The 24,333-nt window shown below is 41.5% G+C and overlaps 1 protein-coding gene across 1 annotated transcript in view; it reads right to left on the reverse strand.

Moving 5' to 3' along the window:
• Nucleotides 1-24,333, reverse strand: part of GABRR3 (gamma-aminobutyric acid type A receptor subunit rho3) — a 36,518-nt gene that overhangs the window by 3,498 nt on the left and 8,687 nt on the right. The window contains exons 3-7 of the mRNA XM_065420263.1: nt 15,241-15,308; nt 12,854-13,077; nt 9,848-9,930; nt 6,750-6,890; nt 1,248-1,400 (exon numbers count right to left, since the gene is read on the reverse strand). Coding sequence (XP_065276335.1) covers nt 1,248-1,400; nt 6,750-6,890; nt 9,848-9,930; nt 12,854-13,077; nt 15,241-15,308 — 669 coding nt within the window. The remainder of the gene's footprint in view (nt 1-1,247; nt 1,401-6,749; nt 6,891-9,847; nt 9,931-12,853; nt 13,078-15,240; nt 15,309-24,333) is intronic.

Raw genomic sequence — 24,333 nt, forward strand, 5'->3', positions numbered from 1 at the left:
TGACTTAGGCACCAAGGCTCCGATGTGACTACCTGCATTGTTAGGCACCTAAATACCTTTGAAAATCTGGTCTTAAGCAGGTTAGACACCTAACTCCCATTGATTTCAAGGAGGGAGTTAGGCCCTAGTGGGATTTTCAAAACCACCAAAACAGGTTAGGTACCTATCTGAATCTTTAGATGCCTAAATACCTTTGAAAATCAAGCCCTAAATACCTATGTCAACTTTTGACAATGAGACTTAGGTTCATAAGTAACTTAGGCACTTTTTAAAATTTTACCCCATGCATTTTAATACAACAGAACATTTAGAAATGCAACATAACCCAACTCTAAATGATAGAATCAAAATATTAAACTGCCTCACAGCACTATTCTATAGCACTTACAACATCGCTGAGAAATTGCTCGCTTTGTGTGTGGAGGGAAATCATCCCTTTCCTAGAGTCCACACACAGGGACTCCTGTTTATGCACAGATCTCCATCTCCTATAGGGGGAGTATGATGTCAGCGGCCTCTGGGGCACTGGCGGCTGCCCAGGAACCCATTGAGAATCCTGCTTGGATTTGAGGATCTATACAAGTGTTGGAGGTGGGTTCGGGCCAGGCTGGCATGCATATTTTCCTCTCCTCCACTCCAAGTCTATATTACCTTTTCCTCAGCACTCCCTGCTCCTTCTGCATTACAGAACATCGCCTTGTGGGGTGGGGAGGCGAATGGCTTTCCATGGGCATCTGTCAGAGGGATAAGTCCTGGCAGGACAGCCGCATTGGGAGCCAGAAGGTGGGGGGAAAGGTCAATGGGCCCCTGAGCTAGTGCAGAAGCACAAGGCCTCCACATAGATAGCCCCATGCCTCCTGAATATTCTCCCCTCCCCCCAAAATTTGCAGGACTTGGGGGGCCAGACTGCCTGCTTCGTCCACAGAGGAGCAAATTGATTCTTCGTGACAGCTGCATTTAAATGAAATTCCATGAGGGGAACCACAGACAATGCCTCTCCCTCTAGTGCCCCCTCACACGTTTTGTAGTACAATAAAACTGATTTGTGGAGTGCAAAATTCCCCCTTTCCAAGGGCAGAGGATGTATAAAGGAATGGATATGTGAGGATGACAATGATGCTGTCACTTAGGCACCCATCTGATACGTGGCCATATATACACTGCAATCAGAACCCAGTTAAACTACCTAAAGCCCTCTTCCCTCTCCCTCCTATCCCTCTCCAAGACTAGATTGCAAAAAGGTTTACCCAGTGATACCCTGGCAGGAACAGCTCTTCTGTCAATCCAAAATGAAACCCAGGACAGCATCACCATCAGCATAGCTGGGAAATAGGATTGTAGCACAAAAAAGAAAATATGCCTTCTTAGGGCGAAGTTTATAAAAAGGCGGTTGTACCAACCTGTTGAAAGAAAGAGAGCAGAGAAAAAAAGAGATCAATGTTTTCATAAATATAAGCACTCTTCTGACCAACCTCTGCTTTCCACTTTGCTTGCCCTTACATTATATTAGTATTCTAAGGAATAATAAATAAATAAATAAAATAAATAAAAATAATGCCTTCATTTTATATCATGACTTTCATCTCAAAATGCTTTACAAACTGTTATCCACCCACCACTAAAATGGAGCTATGTCTGGAGTGAAACAGTACAGCTGTTTAAAGGTGCAGAAAAATACTACTTTACAGTTGAGGACAGAAAATGAAAAAAATTTAAACTGAAACCTCTGGGAGAATACAGGCAGGCAGAATATATGTTTCCAAAATGGAATTTGGCTAGGACAGTGAGACCGACATCCCTGCTCCCATGAAAAGTGGCATGAGGTCTTTTATTGCTGCAAATGCTCAAAGTTGTTTTATGTTTCAACAGTATGGTTCCTTTTCTAGCACCAGGCATGGATGCTAGTTTAGAACTGATTTCAGAGAGAAGAGAGTGCCATCCACTGAATTACCAGGGTGACATTCTGCAGCACTGGACGCTCAGAGTTTAGAGACACATGGTGGGTGAGGTAATATCTTTTATTGCACCATCTTCTGTTTAGTCATAGACAAAGGAGGGTTAGTGGGTTATAGATTGTTGCAATGAGCCATAAATCCAGTGTCTTTATTAACAGAGGGGTAGCCGTGTTAGTCTGAATCTGTAAAAAGCAACAGAGGGTCCTGTGGCACCTTTAAGACTAACAGAAGTATTGGAGCATAAGCTTTCGTGGGTGAATGATGAAGTGGGCATTCACCCACGAAAGCTTATGCTCCAATACTTCTGTTAGTCTTAAAGGTGCCACAGGACCCTCTGTTGTCTTTATTAAGTCTGTGATTTTTAGTGTCTAACAAAGTTCTGAATGTTAGCTCCCAGGCTCATCTTTTAAAGGTGTTGTGCAGATTTCCTTTGAGGATGAGGACTGATAGGTCAGATATGGAGTGATTGTTTTGTGAAAAGCGTTTGCCCACAGGTGACGTGGCGTTTTTGTCTTCTATCTGAAGAAGTGAGGTTTTTACCCACGAAAGCTTATGCCCAAATAAATCTGTTAGTCTTTAAGGTGCCACCAGACTCCTTGTTGTTTTTATCATTTTTCTGTGAGAGCTCATTCAGGAGCATACCGATTGTCTCATTTCACCCACATAGCTGTTATGGAGGCATTTAGTGCACTGGATGAGGTACACCACATGTGATAGGCATGGGTAGCACCATGGATCTTGAATGGTGTGTTGTGGGCGGGTACTGGTCATCTTAGCAGAGGCGATAGGTCTGCAGGTTTTGCATCTTTTGTTATTGGAGGGTCCAGTGCACAGTGCTGCTTTGAGTTGGTGGGTCCTGGTCTGTGGGGAGCTTGGTTCTGATGATGAACTTAGGGAGGTTGTTTGAAGGCCAGAAGTGGGGGTTCAGGAAAGATTTTTTTCAGGATGGGATCCCCATGAGTAATTGTTTAAAGATACCCCATATGGGTTCCAATGCGGGGTGATAGGTGACAACTAGTGGTGTGGGGTGTTTTTTTTTTTTTTTCATATTGAAGCAGGTTCTCCTTTGTTCTAAGACTGCAGAGGTGTTAACTTCCCACTTCACCTGGAATAGTCTCTTACAACACATTAACTCCTTATGCTAAACAATCTGTCCCACCTTGTATTTAGCTGTGATACTCCAAGTATCTTTCCTAGACCCGAAGAAGAGCTCTGTGTAAACTCGAGAGCTTGTCTCTTTCACCAACACAAGTTGGGCCAATAAAAGATGTTATTTCACCCACTTTGTCTCTCTAGTATCCTGGGACCAACACAGCTACAACACTAGGAACAACAGTGAATTTAGAGTACAGAGTGAGGTTAAAAGAAGACAGAAATGGCTGGAAAGCCAGAACCTGCCTTTGCAGTGAGAATATAGGCATGAATGAGATTATAGTAGAACACTCCTTAAAGAGCTTTTTTAGGAATTTATCACCTGATAATAACAATCCAATCTAAAATTAAACAAAGGCCTTGGCTACACTCGCGGATTCACAGCGCTGCCGCGGCAGCGTTGCCGCAGCAGCGCTGTGAAGCGCGAGTGTAGTCGCGCTGCCAGCGCTGCGAGAGCTCTCTCGCAGCACTGTATGTACTCCACCTCTCCGAGGGGAATAGCTTGCAGCGCTGCGAGCGAGCGTGCAGCGCTGCAGGCCCTGATTACACTGGCGCTTTACAGCGCTGCACTCGCTGCGCTCAGGGGGGGTGTTTTTTCACACCCCTGAGCGCAGCAAGTGCAGCGCTGTGAATTGCCAGTGTAGCCAAGGCCATAGCCTACATGGTTTTAGCCTGGGATAGGATTTTTATTTAAAAAAAAATAATTTCTTCAGAACTATGGTCCAGACTGGTTCCTCCTTTGCAGAACCCCTGGAGAGGGGAAAGAGAGGCAGGAGAATTCTGAGAGCTTTATTTCATGGAGTTCCTTGCAAAATGTTCCCGAAATGGGGAGAAGTTAGAGGATGGTAAAGTGAGGAAGGGATGAGGACTTCCAAACCGGTGGATAACGGGGATCTACAGGAAAGGACAACCCAGATCTCTGTCGGCAGGAGATGTCCAGGGGTATGTCTACACTGGAGCTGGGATCCAGACTCCCAGCGCGGGGAGACAGACTCACAATAGCAGGGCAGAAGCTAGTGCACTAAAAATAGCAGTGTGGATGCTGCAGTTTGAATTCTCAATCCCACCTGACCCGCTAGGCTTGAGAGCCTGAGTGGCAGCCCGAGCTGCAACTTCCATGTAGCTATTTTTAGCACACTAGCTTGAGCCCTGCTAATGCAAATCTGTCTACCCAGGCTGAGAGGCTCGCTCCCTGCTGCAGTGTATATGTACCCTATAGGACCAGCTTCTGTCTCTGTTCATCAGTCCTCTGGCCCCTCCTGCCAGGAGGGCTCCTATCAGAGTCACACCACCATTGGTGTCCCCCTGAACTTGCTCAGTAATGTTATTAGCATAAGAGGAGCTGTTCTGCATTTAATAACCATCTTCCATGAGAAAGGAAAGGAAAAGAAAAAAATACAGCATCCTATAATAAATTCCAGGCAAAACAAAGCTAAAGTGCAGTTATATTCTGACAAGTGACTACAAGAAAAAGGCCCCATTTTACTCAACAGATTTGCTCCTTGTGTGTATTCAGTCATATCTCATTGATTTCAGTGACAAAAATACACCTTTCCTGCTTTTAATTATTTTACCCTGCAGAGCCAGCACTTCATAAACACGTGTGTTTATTAAGTTCCAATCAGTTACACCTTTGCAAACTCACTGCAGACCAGGGGCAGATCTACACTTACTTCCTGGTCCGGCCGTAAGCAATCGATCTTCTGGGATCGATTTATCGCGTCTTGTCTAGACGCAATAAATCGATCCTGGATCGATCCCGGAAGTGCTCGCCGTCGACGCCGGTACTCCAGCTCGGCGAGAGGAGTACGCGGCATCGAAGGGGGAGCCTGCCTGCCACGTCTGGACCCGCGGTAAGTTCAAACTAAGGTACTTCGAATTCAGCTACGTTATTAACGTAGCTGAATTTGCGTACCTTAGTTCGAAGTGGGGGGTTAGTGTGGACCAGGCCCAGGGGTTTGCACAGGTATCACTGATGGCCTGATCTAAAGGCAATGAAGTTGCACATGTGCCACTGAGGGCCTCATTTGTTCTGCAGAACTTTTATTAAATGATGAAGGTGAATGAGGTGAAAATGACCCAGCTTGACTTTCAGAGCCCAGCCTCACTGTGGGGTGCCAGCAGTAATGGAAGAAACCCTCAATCTTTCTCCTAGTAAAATGAGCACAATGACGTGGATATCAGTGAGGTGCAACAAACGTGGAGCTCCCCACTGACATTCACATGGACATTTTTCAGGTTAAAGATGCTCTTTAAATCTGGAATTCTGCCTTTAGCTTATACTGTTTTATGTCACTTTTTCACAAGAGCCAGAGCTAAGGATGAAGTGTCCGTGCAAACTGTGAATTTTTCCAAGTTTAGCTAGATGGCATCACAACCTCAATACTAGTTACAAATATTGCTGAATTTAATAGCAGATATTAAAGTGCAAACATTGCAGTTTTAAATGAATTTTATCTAAAGGTTAAAAAGAAGCTCTCCTATAAATAAATCTATTTGCATGTCTTAAAGCCTTTTATTAAGCTTTATGCACATCACCATACTACATGAAATCACCTCTACTCCATTAATAAGCTTTGATAATTGAGGAGCAACATACTCACTGAAATGAATTGATTCACAATAGATACTATAGCACACGCAGCATGCATATTATTTTTACCAGTTTTAAAAAATACTGTGACTGTATTTAGGTACAGAAGTGTTTCAGTATTTAGGATCACATGCACAATATACAGAAGATAAAAAACAGCCGTGGATGAATTCATGACCATAATACTCTCAAAAGGTCCTGAACTCTTTTCAGGTTATGAATAGTGCCAGAACCACAAGAGGAAATTAAGACCCATATTTTGGGGCAGATATTTATATTGAAACAAGATTGCACTGGGGTCTCCATAAATATTTTTATGATGTAGAGGAGGGATTTTCCTCTGAAACTTTTTGTATAAACATGAAAAATTTAGTGAGCAATTAATGCTGAGTTAGAATAGTTGTTAGTGCTCTGCATACCCGTTCCTTGAGGTCAGCTGTGCTGTGAAGGCATCATGATTACTGGATTGTTTTCGCAACATTTCACAGCTAGCATTCAAAATTCATGAGTCAGGCCCATAGAGCCATAAGATTTTGGAAAAAGAATAGATTTGGGGTTCTTTTTATTTGCCTTCTAGGTTTTGAGCCTTCTGGGTTCATATTTTCAAGCTTTTTCTCTGCAACCAAGAGGGCTAGAAACTTACTTTATAAAAAAAAAAAAAAAAAAAAAAAGGGAAAGCTGAGATCCTCCTGTGATCACCTGGCCTTAAAAAAAGGACCAAATAGTGCAAGAGCTGGCAACACTGCTACTGCTCTACATGCCCCCTTTCTACAGGGTCTTCTTTAGAGACCAGTATTTTAGATACTATATGGCACCTCAGTGTTATATAGACCGCGTATTACATATGTAATGTAATTCAAAAAAAACTGGGAGCCAGAGTGAAGACAGATCCATTGTGAGCAAATAGATCAGTCAGTTTATAATTCTAGGTTTTCTTAGTGGAAATGATAATGCTCATCATTATCTATTAATAGTAAAATAAAATGTAAAGTATATGCTGTATGGTTGAGCTAGGTGTTTATCTTCTAATGCCAACAAGCATACTATACCAGTACTGCTGTAGAAAGCTAGTCCACTAGAAGCACTGAACTCTTCAATGAAAAACTGGGAAAGGGAGATCTGCTCATCCGTAGTCAGCGACTCATTCCCATGTTTCCAGTACAGCATCAGATCATCTTCATTATAAGCATCTAAGAAAAAATAAAAGCTAAATTACCAACTCTGCTAGGCTGAAGCTTCCACTTGTTTCATCGGGGACAGCACCTTAACTCAAGCTGGTCGGAAAAATTTCAGCGAAACATTCTTGTGTCGGAATTTACCAGTTCATCGACATCTAAATGTTCCACAGGGATTATTCAATTTTGACAAAGTTCTGATGGAACCCAGCCAGAGTCGCGACGGAATCCTGCCTTTCCTTCCAGCCCAGCAGCACTGGGACCCTAGAGCTTCCAGGATCTGCAACTCTGGGGCAGCCCAGCCAGCAAACTGCCCCAGACCTGGGACTCCATTCCCTTTCACAGAGCATTTTGAAATTTTTGCTTTTCCAAATCAGAATGAAATCATATTTTTCAATATTGAAATTCTCTGCAAAATGGAATTCCCTTTCTCCACCGAGCTCTACAGCTTCTATAGTCCTTGGTTAGGGGTGGGCAAACAAGGCCAGGTGAGAAAAAAATTGCCCCTGTAAAATAAAAACTATTTGACAGTGGCAAAACAAACAATTTTTTTAAGGCTTGAAAAAATTCAGTCAGTTGATTCCTACATTCTCTCATTTTTGTGTGTCTTTGCTCTCTCTTTTTTCAGCCTAGTCCATAAAGCAGAAGTTTCACAATGCCACAAGAGACCACATTCTAAAGTCATTACTCAATTTTAACTTGGTCCTTATTCAGGTAAAATTCCCTTCGAAGTCAACAAGATTTTTGACTGAGCAAGGACTTCAGGATTTGGCCCAGGGTATTTCCAACCTAGCTGGAACCAGGAGCAAGCAACAGTCTCACGAGAGTGGCTTTCTTGTGATAACCAAAGGAGTTCAGATACATTTTGGTAATTATTTGAACTTTTGAGGCTTATCTGTAGTAAAACCTTTGCAGCAATTCTCCCAACACTGGTTTGGATTTGAATCTTGGCTATGGAAATGTACAAGATGCACACAGTGAGCTCACACTTGGGATGGGGGAAACCTCTGCTAATTGCTGCCTAAGGGATTGATCCCATAACCACTCCATGTACAGAACTCCCATTGAAGTTAAGGTAATTCAACATGTTTCGCAGCTGCTGGATTGAACTCTAAGGGACTGCTCCTACACTCACTGAAATCAATGGGAGGTTTGCCATTGATTTCAGCATGAGTAGATGCAATGCTGGCAGACCAGGTGCCAGCTCCTGCCAAGACCCCTGGTCCTTGCTGAACACTTGCTGAACATAGCCAGGAACCAGTTTGTATTGTTAAAACAGATATTAGAGTTAAAAGAATGTGTTTAGACTTTATGAAATGCTGGTAGGACGCTGCATGTATTACTCTTACTTATAATATCTGTATACCATGTTACAGGGTAATATTTATGTGTTTGCTCTGTAACTACAAAAATGTTTGCTAAGGGCAAGTCTATGCTTAAAATGATGTGCCGCTGTAGGGCTTTAATGAAGAGAGCTCGCCCATCAGCATAGTTAACCCACCTCCCCAAGAGGCGGTAGCTATGTTGACGGGAGAAGCTCTATCGGCGACATAGACACAGAGCTGTCTACACAGGGGGTTAGGTTGGTATAACTGTCACTCAGGAATGTGGATTTTTCACACCCCTGAGCAACATAGTTACACCGATATAGGTCTGTAATGTAGACCAGACTTAAGCCTGTAAACCTCCATAGTCAGGAGAGAAGCATTACAAATACTAGTTTACCACAAGAGGTGTCATCTCCTCCCCAACAAAAGAAGGCCTGTAGACACCAGACACACCATTGTGGAACATCAGGGGACAAAAAAAGACTTTGTTAATTGCTTCTCTGACACCCATGAAGAGGGTACGTCCACAAGCCCTCGTCCCATCACAGCTTGAATGCTGGGGGAAGGGAATAAAAATCCCTGTTAAGAAGAAATTATCACCACTATGCTGCTTAGAATTCGGAGAGAGCAATACTTCTAAGCATAAGCAAGAGATTCCCAAGAGGTTTACTTTGCGTTAGCCCTAAAGGACATACAGAGCTTGTATATATAGCAGCTACTATTAGCTTTTGGAAGCCTAAGACTGTAACTCATTTGTGTGTGTGTTTACCTTCTTTAACCTTGTAAATAACTCTGATTTCTTGTTCCTAGTTAATACACCTTTTAGTTAGGTTATTACAGGATTGACTACAAGAGTTGTCTTTGGTGAGAGATCTAAGGTACAACTAACCTGGGGTAAGTGACTGGTCCTTTGGAACGGGGAATAACCTGAATACTGTTGTGATTTTTAGTGTAGGGGATCATCTATCACAAAGGCAGGCTTGCCTGGCTGGCAAGATAGACCAGAGTGCCCAAGGTTGTTACAGTGCTTAAGGAGTTCACGCTTGATATTTGGTTGATGAAATCTAATTACAGAACACCAATTTGGAGTTTGTGCTCTGCTTCTTCACAGTTTGCCCTGAGGTTGGCACCCATGTTCATGAGCCACTTCAGGCAACCTGACAGTAGGTTCAGGCCTAAATCGGCTCTAATGTCTGGCTACCATTATCAGGCATAACATTCGGTGCTTGTACCATAGAGACTGCAGTTTGTATGGTTTTTACTAATCACCAGGAGAACAAGATCTAGAAGCCTTTGTATTCTGTTATTCACAGATACTTGCAGATAACCTTTAAAAATGAATTATGCTGAAGGACAAATGACTCCATCTTTCAACGTACTATTCTCCATGCCTAAGAAGTAGGCGGAAGCATCTTTACCTTTCTTGTTTTCCAAAAATATTCAGTGTTCTGGGGGGGTTATTCCCAAGAGTCCCCAGAAAGGCCAGTGTTCTGTATGTGTAGACTGAAAGGCTCAGGTCACATATCTTCCAAAGTAAGTGTAGAAAGTCATCTAGCAAGGGGGAATTACTATGACAAAAATGAAATGTGGGTAAGGACGCACATATAATGAATATATATGGTACCATGATTGAGTCAAACTTACAACTTTCCAGTTCTAGAGAGCAGTTCTGAGTGTCCAGAGGGAATCGGCTGAAATCCATAAAACACATGGAAGAAACTGTAATCCTACAATAAGGACCAGAAAACAATTGTTGAAGAGAATTTTCACTATTCCTAAAAGGAATTTGTGACTTTGTAGACTTCTTATTGTGGACCCTGGGGTCACTGAGGAGTTTCAAAAGTTTTCTGATCTTTGCCATTTTGAATTACATATTCTAAAATCTCTTTTTTTGATTAAAACGTAAATCTAAACCAGTGGGAGACTTTTTTTTAAAATAGACAATATTTTCTTATTACTATTTCACCCCCAATTTTTAATCTCTCCACTGGCTGGCTCCCCATTTTCTACCATAGAAAGTTCATGTTGCTTGCTGTCACTTTTGAATTCTGCATAACTGGTTATACTTCAAAATTTACACCTTAACAAGATCAACAGGGGAAGTTCAGAATTCTTGGTGCTATTATTTCCAGTCTTTCTGACTCCAGAGCCAAAGAGACATCAGTGCAGAGGATATTCTTCGGGAGGGTAATTTCACAACTAGAAAGGCTATAATATATATTTCCATAAAAAGATAAACCCTGATTTTCAAGCTACTCACACTGGGGACTGCACATAGAAAAGTGCTTAATACTTTTTATGCATGCATGTTTGAAAATCATTCTAAAAAATGTAGAAAAATCCAAGCAAAGATGTTAATTCTGTCATTCCATCTGTTTTTCCATGAATGTGTGGAGGATCAGTGTCCCCGACATTATAGCCAAGAAACCTAAATAAAAGGTTAGAGACAGCAGTTCAAATATAAATACCGTATATAGTTCTAGTTATTGCTAAATTTCCCTGTGCTGTCACAGCCTGCTTGACATTTTGCTTTGATCTTCCAGAGGCAAACCCAGATTGAATTCTACTGTGCTTATAATTGAATTTCAATGACTCATGGCTGGTGACTGCATTGTGGATGGATGTTTACAAGTGTAGGAACTTATGTGGTTGAAATAAGGCTTTGAAGTTGACACTTCTTTAAAATGATGTATAAAAGTTGTACCTCTGTGGGTGCAGTTGTTTCAGTCTATGTAGCTGCAGAAGATTCAATAAACCAGCAGCTGTATATTGATTGATAGAATGAAGATAAGATTATCAAGAATTTTTAAAAAAAACATGAAATCCTAGACTCTGGACATTGTAGATAAATCTGTGGAATATGCACATTTTCCACAAATAAGGATTTGGATTACATCCTAACCTAGGATGTGATATCAAAAGATGCTTTTTATGAACATATGATTCTTTAAGAAGACAGGCATTAATATAGCTGAGGCTATAGACACATTGTATGACCTTAATCATTCTAAACCTCTTCGAAACCAAAGAACATTTCCTTTGATCGATTTCACACTAGGAGGTATATTGCACTAAATTGAAAGTAGACAGTCTCCTACGGGACTTTGTGATTGGCAGACATAAAAATCTTGCAATCTGTTTAAACACTGTGTGTGTGTGTGTGTGTGTGTGCCCGCGTGCGCATATATACATATATTTGACTACTACTCTCCAGACAAATAACTGAAATTCTTGAGGAGATCTCAGAACTATCAGTGTCAGGTAGCGGGGGAAGTAATAATTGCTGCGCCTCTAAATTTATTCTGTGGCCTATATTTACTCTGTGGCCTGTGTTATACAGGAGGTTAGACTAGACAGTAGCAATGATCCTTTCTGGTGTAGGAATCTGTGAAATTTCATCTCTATGCAGAGGGCCCCTGCACTGGGGAAAATTTCATCCATTAAGATCGTCTCTGCCACATCATGCAACGTACATAAGACTCCTCAATAAAAAATAAACGATACATTGCAGATAATAAGGGGAAGTTTAATGATGCAGCTATTGTCTAGTACATCAGCCAATTTCTTGTAGGGAAATTAGGGCTTCTTTAACAATTCTAAGCACTGCACAGTTGATATCAACTCCAACAATCTGCTCTGACTGTACGTATGGAACTCCTATTGATATTGTGGCAATGCTGTGCATGTACCATAGAGAAAAAATATCAGGACTGACATCATTAATGCAGAGCCCAGGGGAGAATTTTGTTCTCTGTTAGCAATTTCTGACTTTATTGCAATCACTGGACAGAAATGCACAATAAGTACTGCAATATTAATACAACCATTGACATTAATGGTAGTATGCAGTGTTGCTCCCAGGATATGGGACACACAAGGTGGGTGAAGTAATACCTTTTATTGGACCAACTTCTGTTGGTGAAAGGGACAAGCTTTCGAAGGTCTGAAGAGCTCTGTGTAGCTCAAAAGCGTGTCTCTTTCACCAACAGAAGTTAGTCCAATAAAAGATATCTCACCCACCTTGTCTCTCTCATTAACAGTAGTAGTTTTTTAATAGTAGCAATCTCTTATATCTGATGTCTTTTCATGTAATTTTTTTAAAAAATGAACAAGATGTAAACATTCCCACCATCCCACCACACAAACTACAGAAAATGTTTAACAGGGGAATGATAGGAAATTTTATAAGCTGTAATGTCAATTCTGAATTTATTTTCATAGTGGTAAACTAGGAATTTCAAATACTTGGAAAATCACATTAGCTGACACAGAGCTTGTCTTAGGTACTGACATACAGGTGGTCACCAATTCCCAGGGTCTCCTTAGTGAAAACAGGGATTAATGCCGGTCCACATCTCAGAATCTTGAGGAGGTGCTTAAGGTCCCTTATTTCCTTATTTGAAAAGGACCAATGTGTCTTTGGGTCAGCCCTGAGCTGCCACCTTATATGCAACAGAATCTATGACAACCCCAACATACTGAACAAATAAAAAAATAAACCCCTATGAAAACTGCATATTTAACCACAAGGATCTCAGATAATTTTTCAGCTCGACAACTTCTGAGCTTGCTCTGTCCAGGCAGGCAGCAGCCATGTAGAATTTTGCTGCTGATAGTTATAGGGGGGTGGGGGGTGGGAACTGCCCTTACCTTAGGCTGAAGAGTACGTTGCCATCAGGGTACACTCGGAGCATCACATTCTCCATAGTTGTATCATGGATGAAAGATCTTTTGGAATGGACAAAAAATACATCAGGTACCCAGATCTTTTTGATTAATCTTCCATCAAAGGTCATGCTTCTGTTTTTGGTACTAGGAAATGAAAGCCTCTCATCCTTCCAGTAATGTCTGAGGTATAAGGTCATCGTGAAGTCCTTTGCATAAAGAAAATTAAGAGGAAGAGATGTGTGTGTGTTTTTCCTGGTTCTGAATACATCAATAACCAGAACAACTAATCAAACCTGATGACTTTGAACTACTTCTGCTCTGGGCTTCAAGAGCAGAATCCTCAAACCAGAGCGAGATCACCAAAGCCATGCAGTGAGAGCACAACACAGATGGAAGATATCTTGAGATGTCTGCTGTTTGCCCTGGTTAGGTGGTACTTATAGTCAGCTAACAAAGGGCCTGATTTTGAAGTCCATACTTCTTTCTTACACAAACAAATCTACCACTGATTTCAATGAGCTGTTGGATTGGGCCCAAAATATAAAACAGTCCCCAAAAGAAAATAGCATTTTAGTAAGTAGGATAAAAGCAACTGAAATTACTCTACAGCCCTTCCACTGAACTTTTTGCTGTTTTCTCTTGATGTCACATTAACCCCTCATTTTTATCATTTGCAGCCAATAAATGAGTTCCTATTATCTAAAATATACAAGAACAAATTCTGATTTCAAGTTACACTTGTGTAAATCTACTGGGTTTACACCAGATTTGCACCATGGTAACTAAAATCAGAATTTGACTCAAAAGTGTAAAATGTAACATATTGGCACCTGGACCCTGAGTAACATATTAGAACTCACAATGAATGAATGGGTTTGTGTGCACATACTATTACAGGTGGGGCTGGCAGCACCATCTATTACTAATGTGGCCCAACATTTTCCATTATAAGAGCCTGTTTTTTTGTGTCCTGTAAATTTGCGAAACTTAAATCATTTGGGCTGAAATTTTTCCAAGTTGGGTCTCTGCCTCAGGATGAATTTTTTTTGGAGAACTTCAGCCAAAATCATTTCCAAGGCTAAGGAAAAACATGTTATTTTGCAACATTAATTTTTTTTTGGCAACTTTTTCTTTGAAAAGCTTCAGTACCCCACTTGCTTCGGGGAATTTGAAATTTGGCAAGGGGTGGCCTTTGTGTCATGGATGTGCCTTTGGCCGTTCCTTTAAAAAAAAATACAGTTGTAGCTTTTCCATAATCTGACTGCTATATGTGCTTTACTGTGCAAGACTAGCCTGATGGCAAAGTTTATTTTCTTGGAATAATTACAGTGAAAAAGGAACTGAGAAGATATTTAGGCTCTGATCCTGTAATGTGATCTACTAGTATGGACCTTTGAGCTCTTGTGGCATCCCACTGGCTTCAGTGGGATTCCGCATGAGAGTAGTGGATCCCATAGCAAGATCAGGGCCGTGGCCTAAAACTACATTTGAAGTGAGAAATTAATATTGTAAATGTGCTCTTTATTCAGTGTTAACCTGTGTGGGCATTCTAGGATTGAACAACGCAGCAATAATGTAAGTGAAGCTGTGAATATGGCATGAACAGGATGCATTCACAACTTTATGTTCTTGACTAGCAGTAAGAGGTTTTCCCTCTCCAAGACTGTGTGCATAGTAAGGTTTTTGGCAGATTCTTCCATCACTGCTGTGTCACTATTGCAGCTCAACCAGCACGAGCAATGATGGGAGTGCTAGTGTATTCCAGATACTGGCATCTGCCTACCAGCTAACAGTAGGTGTATATGGCATAGTGGTAAAAATGTGGGTGGCCAGTACACACTTAGACCACTGCTAGCCCCAGTGATGCTGCACCAGTGCTACAGCAATGGAGGGACACAAGCTCAGTGTAGGCATTGCGTCTTTGAGAGAGAAAACTTCTTAGTGTAAGTCAAGGACATAAAGCTGTGATGCAGAATGAATGAAAGTTGCCTCTGTGTACAGGACCTGCACAAGCTAAGGGCTTGCAGAGTGATTTTCAAAGATGTGTGACACCCAGGAACTCCCCCTCAACTTAACAGGAGCTATGGAGTGCTCAATACTTTTGAAAAATCAGGCCATTAAGCGCTTTGTCCCTGGGCACACAGGAGACATTTAACACATATTCACATGTAACATCTATTAATTTCAATGAAAATTACTTTCATGTATCAAGATGATAATATAATCTTGTAGGATTCTACTTCTTTAACTATATTGGTTCTACATCAGAATCTTGGAGGGTTATTTCTGAAGCCTATGTGATCCCAGAGTTTTGGTTACAATTCTGTCTTCCATCAGTTTAGTAACAGGATTTAAGTGATAAAACTTACCATGTCAACTTCTGAAATGCTGTCAATACTTTCCACCTGCACATCAATGCCCACTGGTATTGGTGACCCTTCAAAATAGCAGAACAAAAAATGTGACCAGAAGTGACAAATGTTTTTAATATACACCTATATGTTAATATAAACCTAAACAACCTGCATTGCTCACTGCCTCTCCACACACGTGCTGCCTTGAATTAATTTTAAAACTGTTGTGTGCACTGAATCCAACCTTAGTAACCAAAAGAGAAAGTCAATGACAGTGAAAGAAAACCTGATGTTAAAAATCTGATCAAATAAGCACATGTCCTTCAGTGATCTCTTTGCAACCTAGCACAGGGTATGACTTGGATTTACAGCATGACCCTGAAGTTTGATGAGTGGAAGAAAGTTTTCTTATGATTCTGAAACTAATGAAGCTTACACAACTCATTAGACTGGCCCTATGGAAAACTTACATAAATACCAGTATCAAATATACCAATGATTGTAAAGACTAATAGTGAAAACTTTTCCTCCACCTTCTAAAGAAAATTATTTATTATACTTCTAAAGTAACTTTACCAGGTAACTAATAAAAGTTTGTCCTATAATAACTTGAAATGGATATAGGTCCAATAAATGGGAAACCTGCTCACTGACTGCTAAGTAAAACCATATTCTAATCTGTTTCTCAGTGCTGGTGCAACTACACTGGTACTAACAACAATGCAACATAAGAATGGCCATACTGGTCAGACCAATTGCCCATCCAATCCAGTATCTTGCCCTCTGACAATGGCCAATGCCAGGTGCTTCAGAGGGAATAAACAGAACAGGTAATTGTCAAGTGATCCATCCCCCCCTCACTCATTCACAGCTTCTGGCAAACAGAGGCTAGGGACACTTCAGAGCATGCAAGCCTTAAGGTAGGCATAGTTCCCATGTTTTTACCACCACATCATGAAAACCTGCTCATAGAAACATTAACTATTATCAGGGCTGGCTCCAGCGTTTTTGCCGCCCCAAGCAGTGGGGGGGGGAAGGAGGGGAGCCGCGATCGGCACTTCTACCGCTGCCGCTTCGGCGGCAATTCGGCAGCAGGTCCGGTCCTTCCCTCCGAGGGAGCAGCCGCCGAAGAGCCGGTCCTGCCGCCCCCTTCCATGGGCCGCCCCAAGCACCAGCTTGCTGAGCTGGTGCCTGGAGTCGGCCCTGACTATTATATGACTACGGAATGGCAGTAAGGCCACTGGCTGTGATGACCAGGGAGAGTATGGGAGAAGATGGATATAGATACAATTTAACTGCTGTAAGATTTTATAAATAAATTAAATTCCTAATCAAGTATTTTGCAAGTCAAAGTTCCCATTCTGCCCACTATTCTGAATTTCAGAGCTCTGGAGAGCACATATAGGTTAAAAATGCATCTACAAAATACAGGCAGAACAGCTAGGTGACTCCCACTGATACATACAGGGTTTTTTTTTGGTATTAAAAAATATAAAAAAGTTCAACATTAAGGTTAAAATTAAAACAGGTCAGGAAATGCAGAAGTTAAGGTTCCCAGACCAATGCTAACAGTTATGCTTTACATATACATGAGTTATCCAGTATATATTTTACAGCGAAGATACCAAGCCTGAAAAAAATTAAGCATGTGCTTTACTTCAAGCACATGAGTAGAGACAGTGACATTAATGGGACTGCAGAAGTCTGACTGAGAGCAGAATTTGGGAGCACCGTAAGTGCAACCTACATCTAAAATAAAATAATGTTAAGTTTGTAGGATTGTGGCTTTGAAGCTAATGGAACTACTCACACGCATAGAGTTATAAACATGCCAAAGCATTTGCAGAATCAGTATCTCAGTCAGTAACATGGAACTAGAGAAACAGGAACAACAGTGTATGCACCTGCAATATGGCTGAGACATTGTTGCTGTCAGAACATTTGGACTAGAGGGGAAAGAAAGAGCTGAGGATGTGGGAGAAAGTCAAAGAGAGCTCAACATGAGAGGAGAGGAAAGAAATTTGCATTTAACAATTATTGACCATAGATGATATTATTTTCAAATCTCTGATGCTTAATAAATTATTTTAAAAATGTAAATAATGTACCTCAATACAGTATGCATTATTTTCATTGCTCTTAACTAATGTATACAAAAAGCGAGAGAGAGATTTTTCTTACATGAAGAGACTTTACATAAAATTAAATGTAATACTTTGTATCTGACCCCTTTAAACCTCTCTCTGCTTCTCCTGCTTCTTGTTTGGCAGCTCTCAAGGCTGTAGTCGCTTCTGCAGCTGCTTTGTCTCCAGCCTCAAATGGGCGTGTAAGTTGGTAAATCTAATTAGCTATGGATTCACTGGTCACTACCTCACCTCTGCACTGGCCTAACCCCACCCCTCACTCTGAGCTAGGGCAGATCAAGCACTCACAGAGCTCTAATCCACCGAGTGCAGGAGGTGCAGACTTCTCCACTCACTTTGACCCTAATTTGGCAAAGTACTTAAGCACGTGCCTAACTTTAAACACGTGTTGTCCCTTTAATTTCAATGGAACTGTTCACACGCTTAGAGTTCAGCATGTGCTTAAGTAGCTTGCTGAATTGGGGGCTTTCTATATCCTGTCCCTCCTCTACCATGAAACAAATGCATACTGGTGCTTCTCTGTTCAGGGCTTTCTGGATCTATTAGTTGGGTTGGAGCATTTGTCCCTGTGAGTCAGAGCCAACTTCCACTAAAATCAATGGTAATTAACCACCGGAACAGATTACCAAGGGAGGAGATCCAGTCTCGATGTAAAGAGTCCAAGTGATGGAGAATGTATGTTTTTCTAAAAGAAAGGCTTTAGTTCAACCACAAGTTGTTGAGTCACTGGGTGAAATTCTATGGCCTGTGTTATACAGAAGGTCAGACTGAATGAACATCATAATCCCTTCTGGCTTTATTAATCAATGAAGGAATGGAGAGACGCCTATTGATATAAATGGCACTGGACTGAGTCCTAAGAGAGAAAGAAGAATAAACTACTCTCTCTCTCCCGGAGGTGGAGTTGATCAGGGTTGAGGTACAGAGATGGGACAGTGTAGGGAAAGTTTCTGCTGCTGGTGCCTATGCCACAATGCTGCTATTAATAAATTCAGTGTCTGAGGCTGACAATGAGGCACCAGCACTAATTTCATTTTAAAATAGTATCGAGAGAAAATCTAGGTTTTTAATTTTCCCAGTTTGACAAAATGGGGGGATGGGCAAGAGGATTTTTTCATTAAACTGAGCAGCTCCAGTTGCTGCTAGAGAATTTCCACAAATCATTATTTTAGAGGGATTAGTGATTTTCACAATGAAAGTTCCGCAGATTTTCAAGATAATTACTCCTCAGCAGCAAAACCAAATTATTTTCAGATGGATTTATATTTATGCAAACAAGTCCTGCCTTGTGGAATCAGTTTTCCTTCATTTTATTTATTTTAAAAGGTTTAAACCAAGCTAATGTTTCTCTCATGAGTGTGGAGTTTATTTTCATCAGTAGCCTGAGTGAAAGATAATAGCTGCATATGCAAGTTACGTAACTTCTTTTTAAAATGTAGGTCCTCACGAATTCTGCAGCATTTTAGGGTCAATTTATATGGTAGGAATGACAAAATCCTATGACAGACTTTAGAGAATTTTAAGGTATTTTTGTGCAGTTATACCTTTTACCATGTAGCTGCTGTACTGCTCCTGCATTTCCATAGGATACATGTAGAATTTAGGGGACTCAGCTAGTGAATTCCAGAAGCTTTGATCTTTCCACAGTGCTATGATAATCAGATCATTCATTACCCAGGAAATAATTTAACACTTTCTTTTTTGTTCCAGTTTGGAAAAATTACAATATCCCAACAGTGAATGCATCGCTATTTTGCCAAGCTCCCGCTACTAGATGGAGTATCAGACCTCTTCCAGTTGCATGCAGTTGTAACAGGGTGTGTTGGCTTTTTAAGGAGGCTACAGACCCAGCATAGCTCACCCCCCGAGTTCTTAGACCTGATGGAAGTTGTAGGCTCGGCAACAATGCATACTGGGAAAGGCAGGCATATAAAAAAGCTCCTGTTCCCTCTGGCAAGGCAGGGAACAAGGAATAGGTAAGACCTAATGATGCTCCCTCCGGAAAAGGGCCAGAGAAGCTGCCTAGGAGGGAGGTCAAGTGGACAGAAGGGTAAGGAGACCACAGGGAGAAGAAAGTACTGTGGAATTTGTTACAGCTCCCTGGGTTGGATAGAGCTGGGGGGGCAGTAATAAAGGGTATTTTATCCTTGTCCATCTGTTTGTTTGAAGTATTTGAGATGGGATGGTGCCAAAAGTAGCCAAGGCCTAGGATGAAAGTTAGAGGACTATCAGAGTGAAGGAAGAGGTCTTGGGCAAGAAGGTCTTGGGCTTGAAATGTTAATTGAGTGCTAGTTTCCTGTCAAAGCTGTATCTTCCAAAAGACGGGGGGAGGAAGCCCCCTTCACTCCCTCCATCACTAGGGGAAAATTCCTGAGATCTGCAATGGAGGGCTGTGACACAGAGAGGAAAAGATCTAGGTGCTGAATGGCGTGTTGGAGCCCTTTTTTGCAGTGGATTTCCATTGTACTCTTGCTTGCCTTGGAAGAGACGGAGTTGTTCTAATTTAGCTGAAAGAGTAAAGTAAACTACCCAACCAGTAAGATGATCTGTGAGGAAAATGAGACAGAGGCCATACTTGATAACAGAAAGAGGAAAGATAAGCCACCTGCGTACAGAAACTTTTACCTTCTACTGGCTAAATATTACCACACATTACAGTTCAGGTATTTCTTAAGTGTGTGTGTTATTGTGCTCTCTAGGGACTGCCCTCACAAAGACATGGTAAGCCTTAACACGACCAACTACACACTCAAGCCTTGATCCTGCAGGTCCATTTGCAGTGTGCAATAGGGAACATAAGGTTCCACTCCAGTGTAAATGTGAACAAAGACTATACATGTGCTTAAATCACAATAACTATGCTTAGATAGTTCTTTTCATCTGTAGATCTCAAAACGCTTCACTAAAATGGATAAGTAGAATTCTACTGTACATGTAGGGAAAGAGGCACAAAGAAATTAAATAATTACCCAATATATAGTCATTGCAAATTTAAACAAATTAAAAGGTGAGAGAAATTAATAAGTTGAGGCTAGAACTGAAACAAGCTGGAGAGTCAATGAGGACAGAAGACCCAGGAGGGCTCATCCAAGTAGTAGAAGCTTCAGAGGAGATGGCTCTTGCACAAAGAGAAGAAGAGAGGCAGATGTTAGATGAATGAAAGGAGGGGTGTGTGGTAGACTCTAGCAAGTCCTCAGAAGGTGATGGGATAGGAAGACAGTGACTTAAAAAAGCCTTTCAAATAATGTAGTTAAGAAACACTAAACAGGAAGATTATTTAAAAGGGATTCAAAGAGCAGCTCTCTCCAACCACCTCTCTCAAATGGGAGAGTTCTGCCTGTCAAGCCAGTCTGACTGGTGACACAGCAGATCATAGCTGGCCAGGAAACATCATTTTGATATCTGAAAGTGATCATTTGCCTGAAGTTTAAAGTAAGGCGTGGAAGTTCTGCGTGGTGTGAGGAATGCAATTTATTTTCTCCCTCCTCCTGCAGTCCAAGTTGGATTATTTTCTAAGAGTTCCACAATACCTAACAGACAGCTAGGAGACTTGAGGCCATGATATTTTTAAAAGGGCATTATAAGATATTAAAAGATTTGCATGTGAACCCACTGACTTTCCTTTCCTTTCTATGGGTAACATGACACTGTACTTTTAGGCAATTACCATTTCTGAGGATGAGGTTTACACGACTGTACAGCTGTTAAATACATATTCCCTTTCTGCTTTCCCATTGGCAGAGGAACACATCATGCTCACTCACATTGGTCTGGCTTTCAAAAGGACATTAAAAGAAGGAACAGAGTCTCCTAGCAGTTCAACCTTTCGTCAGGACTGATTAGGACTGAAAAATTATCTAAATTGGAACAGAAGCAATATGGGTACAGGTAATGCTAACAGGAGCTAATGATATGTGGAATCATAATTTAGGCTCCCTCCATACTGCAGATTAAATTGTTTTAGCACATGGCGGGGGTGGGGGGCGGGGGTGGAAGAGGGCAATTTAAGTGGATTAATGGATAGGGGAAGTTGTGTAGATCATTGCATCAGGGAAGTGCGCAGCATTCAAGCAGTGGGGGATATTTGTGTGGACAGACGCATGTACTCTATGACTATGATGACAAATTGGACAGTTTCTGTTGACGCTAGCCTTTACTTTGGAAGCAAACAGTTTTAGGGCTTGTCTAAACACAGGGGGTTTACGTTGCATTAACTTTTGAAATGGCCTGCATAAACACGACACAAACCCTTAAGAGAGTAACTCTGCAGGCTATACTACACTTACAAAATGTAATAAATTCCCTGTGTATTGAGTTAGTGCAGACTAATGTTCATGGGTTCACCTCACACTTACACTGTACCATTCTGGGACTTCTGAAGGACAATCCAGCATGTTCAGCATTGCTGAAGAGATTTGAAGTAATTTTAGGGTGACCAGACAGCAAGTGTGAAAAATCAGGATTGGGTGTGGGGGGTAATAGGAGCCCATATAAAAAAAAAGCCCCAAATATCGGGGCTATCCCTATAAAATCGGGACATCTGGTCACCCGAGGTAATTCCAAAATTTGAAACAAGACAATGCACTGTGGGATGGAGTTGGGAAGACTGGATGAAGTGCAGCTGCCATGCTTGTGGCTGCTTGAGCCCACACTGGGGAAAACTTATTCTAAACTGCTCTAGCCCGGCCACACCTAAGATAAAGACTGTTCCTTGCTGCTGCAACTAGCCATTACAATTAAAGCTTGTAAAATGTCTCCGGCAGCTTTTGTTTTGACTCAAGATGTTGTACAAGGATTGCAAACTCAAGGTGCCCCAAGCAATGGTTTCCTTCAATTTTTTTTTTTTTAATTTGGAGCAGACAGGTCCTGTGTGTGAGAGAGGGTGTTTGTGGCAGCCTATCTGTGACTCTCAAACTATAAGAACACTGTGAAATGAAACAGAAGCAAAGAGAAAATCCAGCCAAGGAAACAATGTGACAGCCAAGCTTTGGGAATAAATGCATTATAACACTGAGTCTTTTTTTTTTAATGTTTGAGTACAGCCAGAGCTATGTTCTGAATTATAGGTTTGGTTCACTTAACCTCATTTTATAATGCGTTGCAGGCAAAGAAGCATTCTATGGCAAGAAGTAGAAACAGCACATTAATAGCCTGCTGGTTTTGAGTCATCTTGACGTATCCTATTCATGGGGTTTACATATGCAAATTAATCTATTAATTAATTAGTAATAGCAGAACTGAATTTTAAAAAGATCATTTGGTAAGAGTCAGAAGGACAAATTATGCTTGCACTTACACCAGCATATATCTAGAATAACATCACTGGTTACAGTGGAGTTATACCACATTTACACCTACGTAAGTGAAGCAGGAGTTGGCCCAGTCAGCCTAAAATAGGAGTTCTCACCTCCACAGGGCCACAGACATAGGCAGTGCAAAGTGAACTTAAACTGGACAGATTTGGACTAAAGAATTCCCCTGACACAGAGGGAATTTCTGTGAGCTTTAGGCTGATGGAGGGTGTGTAGCCAGATGCTCTTACCCCAGAGTAAGGGGAAGATTATTTGTTGTGGGAGGAGACTTAGTTGGGCTGCATTACCAAAATCTTTGGGCCCAGCTCCATGCTGTAACACCTGAGAAACCCAACGGGGTGTAACTGAGGGCAGAATTTGATCTATTTAAAAAAAGTCTTTTGTTTTTAAAATACATGCTCTTTACCCAACTGTTCTGACCTGATTTCCGCCCCCCCCCCCCCTTCAGTATTGTTAGCTGATGCAGCTAACTGAGCTGAATAAATCATGCTATGGGGCACACGTGCGTGTGACAGATACAAGTCCACCAGGAATCACAGCGATGAGATGCTCTGTCTGTTAAGCTTGAAAAAAGCATCAGCTCCTGCATGCATAAAGCCAAAGTGCTGTAAATCTCTCCCCTGACGTAAAGCCAGATTATGGCTGACGCTGTGCAGGTGCAGTAGCGGGGAGAAAGCACAGCAGGCTCTCTTCCCCACTCCAGGGTAGCGCTGCAGGTGGCAGCTGTAGTTAGGCAGGCTGTACAGGCTGTGTCGGTAGAGGCAGTCGGCCCCAGAGAGGGTGTTTCCAATGGTGAGGGCTCCACACTCTCCATGCTCTCCAGCAGAGCTTCGCTGGAGGAAGTAAGAGCTATAACTTTTTCAGGTGGTAGCACATGACACTAACCAACATGCCCCTCGGGTGCCTGTGGTCTGATAGCATTAAAATTGCCATTTGAATCTGTTCTATAGATTATTCGCTTACTAACTGAATGGTTTGGCCTGTTTTATTTTAAAGACTTTTTTTTCTTTTGAGTGATCAAGTGTTTTCTGGCTATGGTTTCTCACTCTGGCCATACAGGTGACTGAGGGGAATTGGTGGTGTGTGGTGGAGGTGGGGGAAGCCATGAAATACTAATTAGTGGGGAAACGATCTGTTCAGGATGCAGTTCTTTCCAAACAGTAGAGCTTTAATTGTGTCTCTCTAGAACCTGAGATATGCTGGTGAAAAAGAGGAGGTGCTCCACTAAAGTAGCACTGGAGGCATTCTGGGCTCAATTCACTATTGCCCTGGTGCATCATTTACCCCAGTGCAAAATGGGTGCAAATGCCACCACTCTCATGTGGTAGCCTATTTTAGCAGCTATGCAATGACTACACGAGGTTTAGGGCCAAGGTGAATTGGGCCCAGTGCCTCCAAAGTCTTTAAAATAAAACATGCCAAACCATTCAGTTAGTAAGCGAATAATCTATAGAACAGATTCAAATGGCAATTTTAATGCTATCAGACCACGGTGATGTTTAAAGGAGGGCTTTTTGTTTGGTTGGTTTTTGTGTGTGTTCAGAGCTGCAGAGACCCACGGTGACGACATCCAGATTAAAGAGAGCAAAATCTATTATCTGTCTCCAGATTTATTCAGTAATACTGGTCCAATTTCCAACTTCCAGGAATAA

Source organism: Emys orbicularis, chromosome 1 (assembly GCF_028017835.1).
Source record: "Emys orbicularis isolate rEmyOrb1 chromosome 1, rEmyOrb1.hap1, whole genome shotgun sequence".
Lineage (NCBI taxonomy): Eukaryota > Metazoa > Chordata > Testudines > Emydidae > Emys > Emys orbicularis.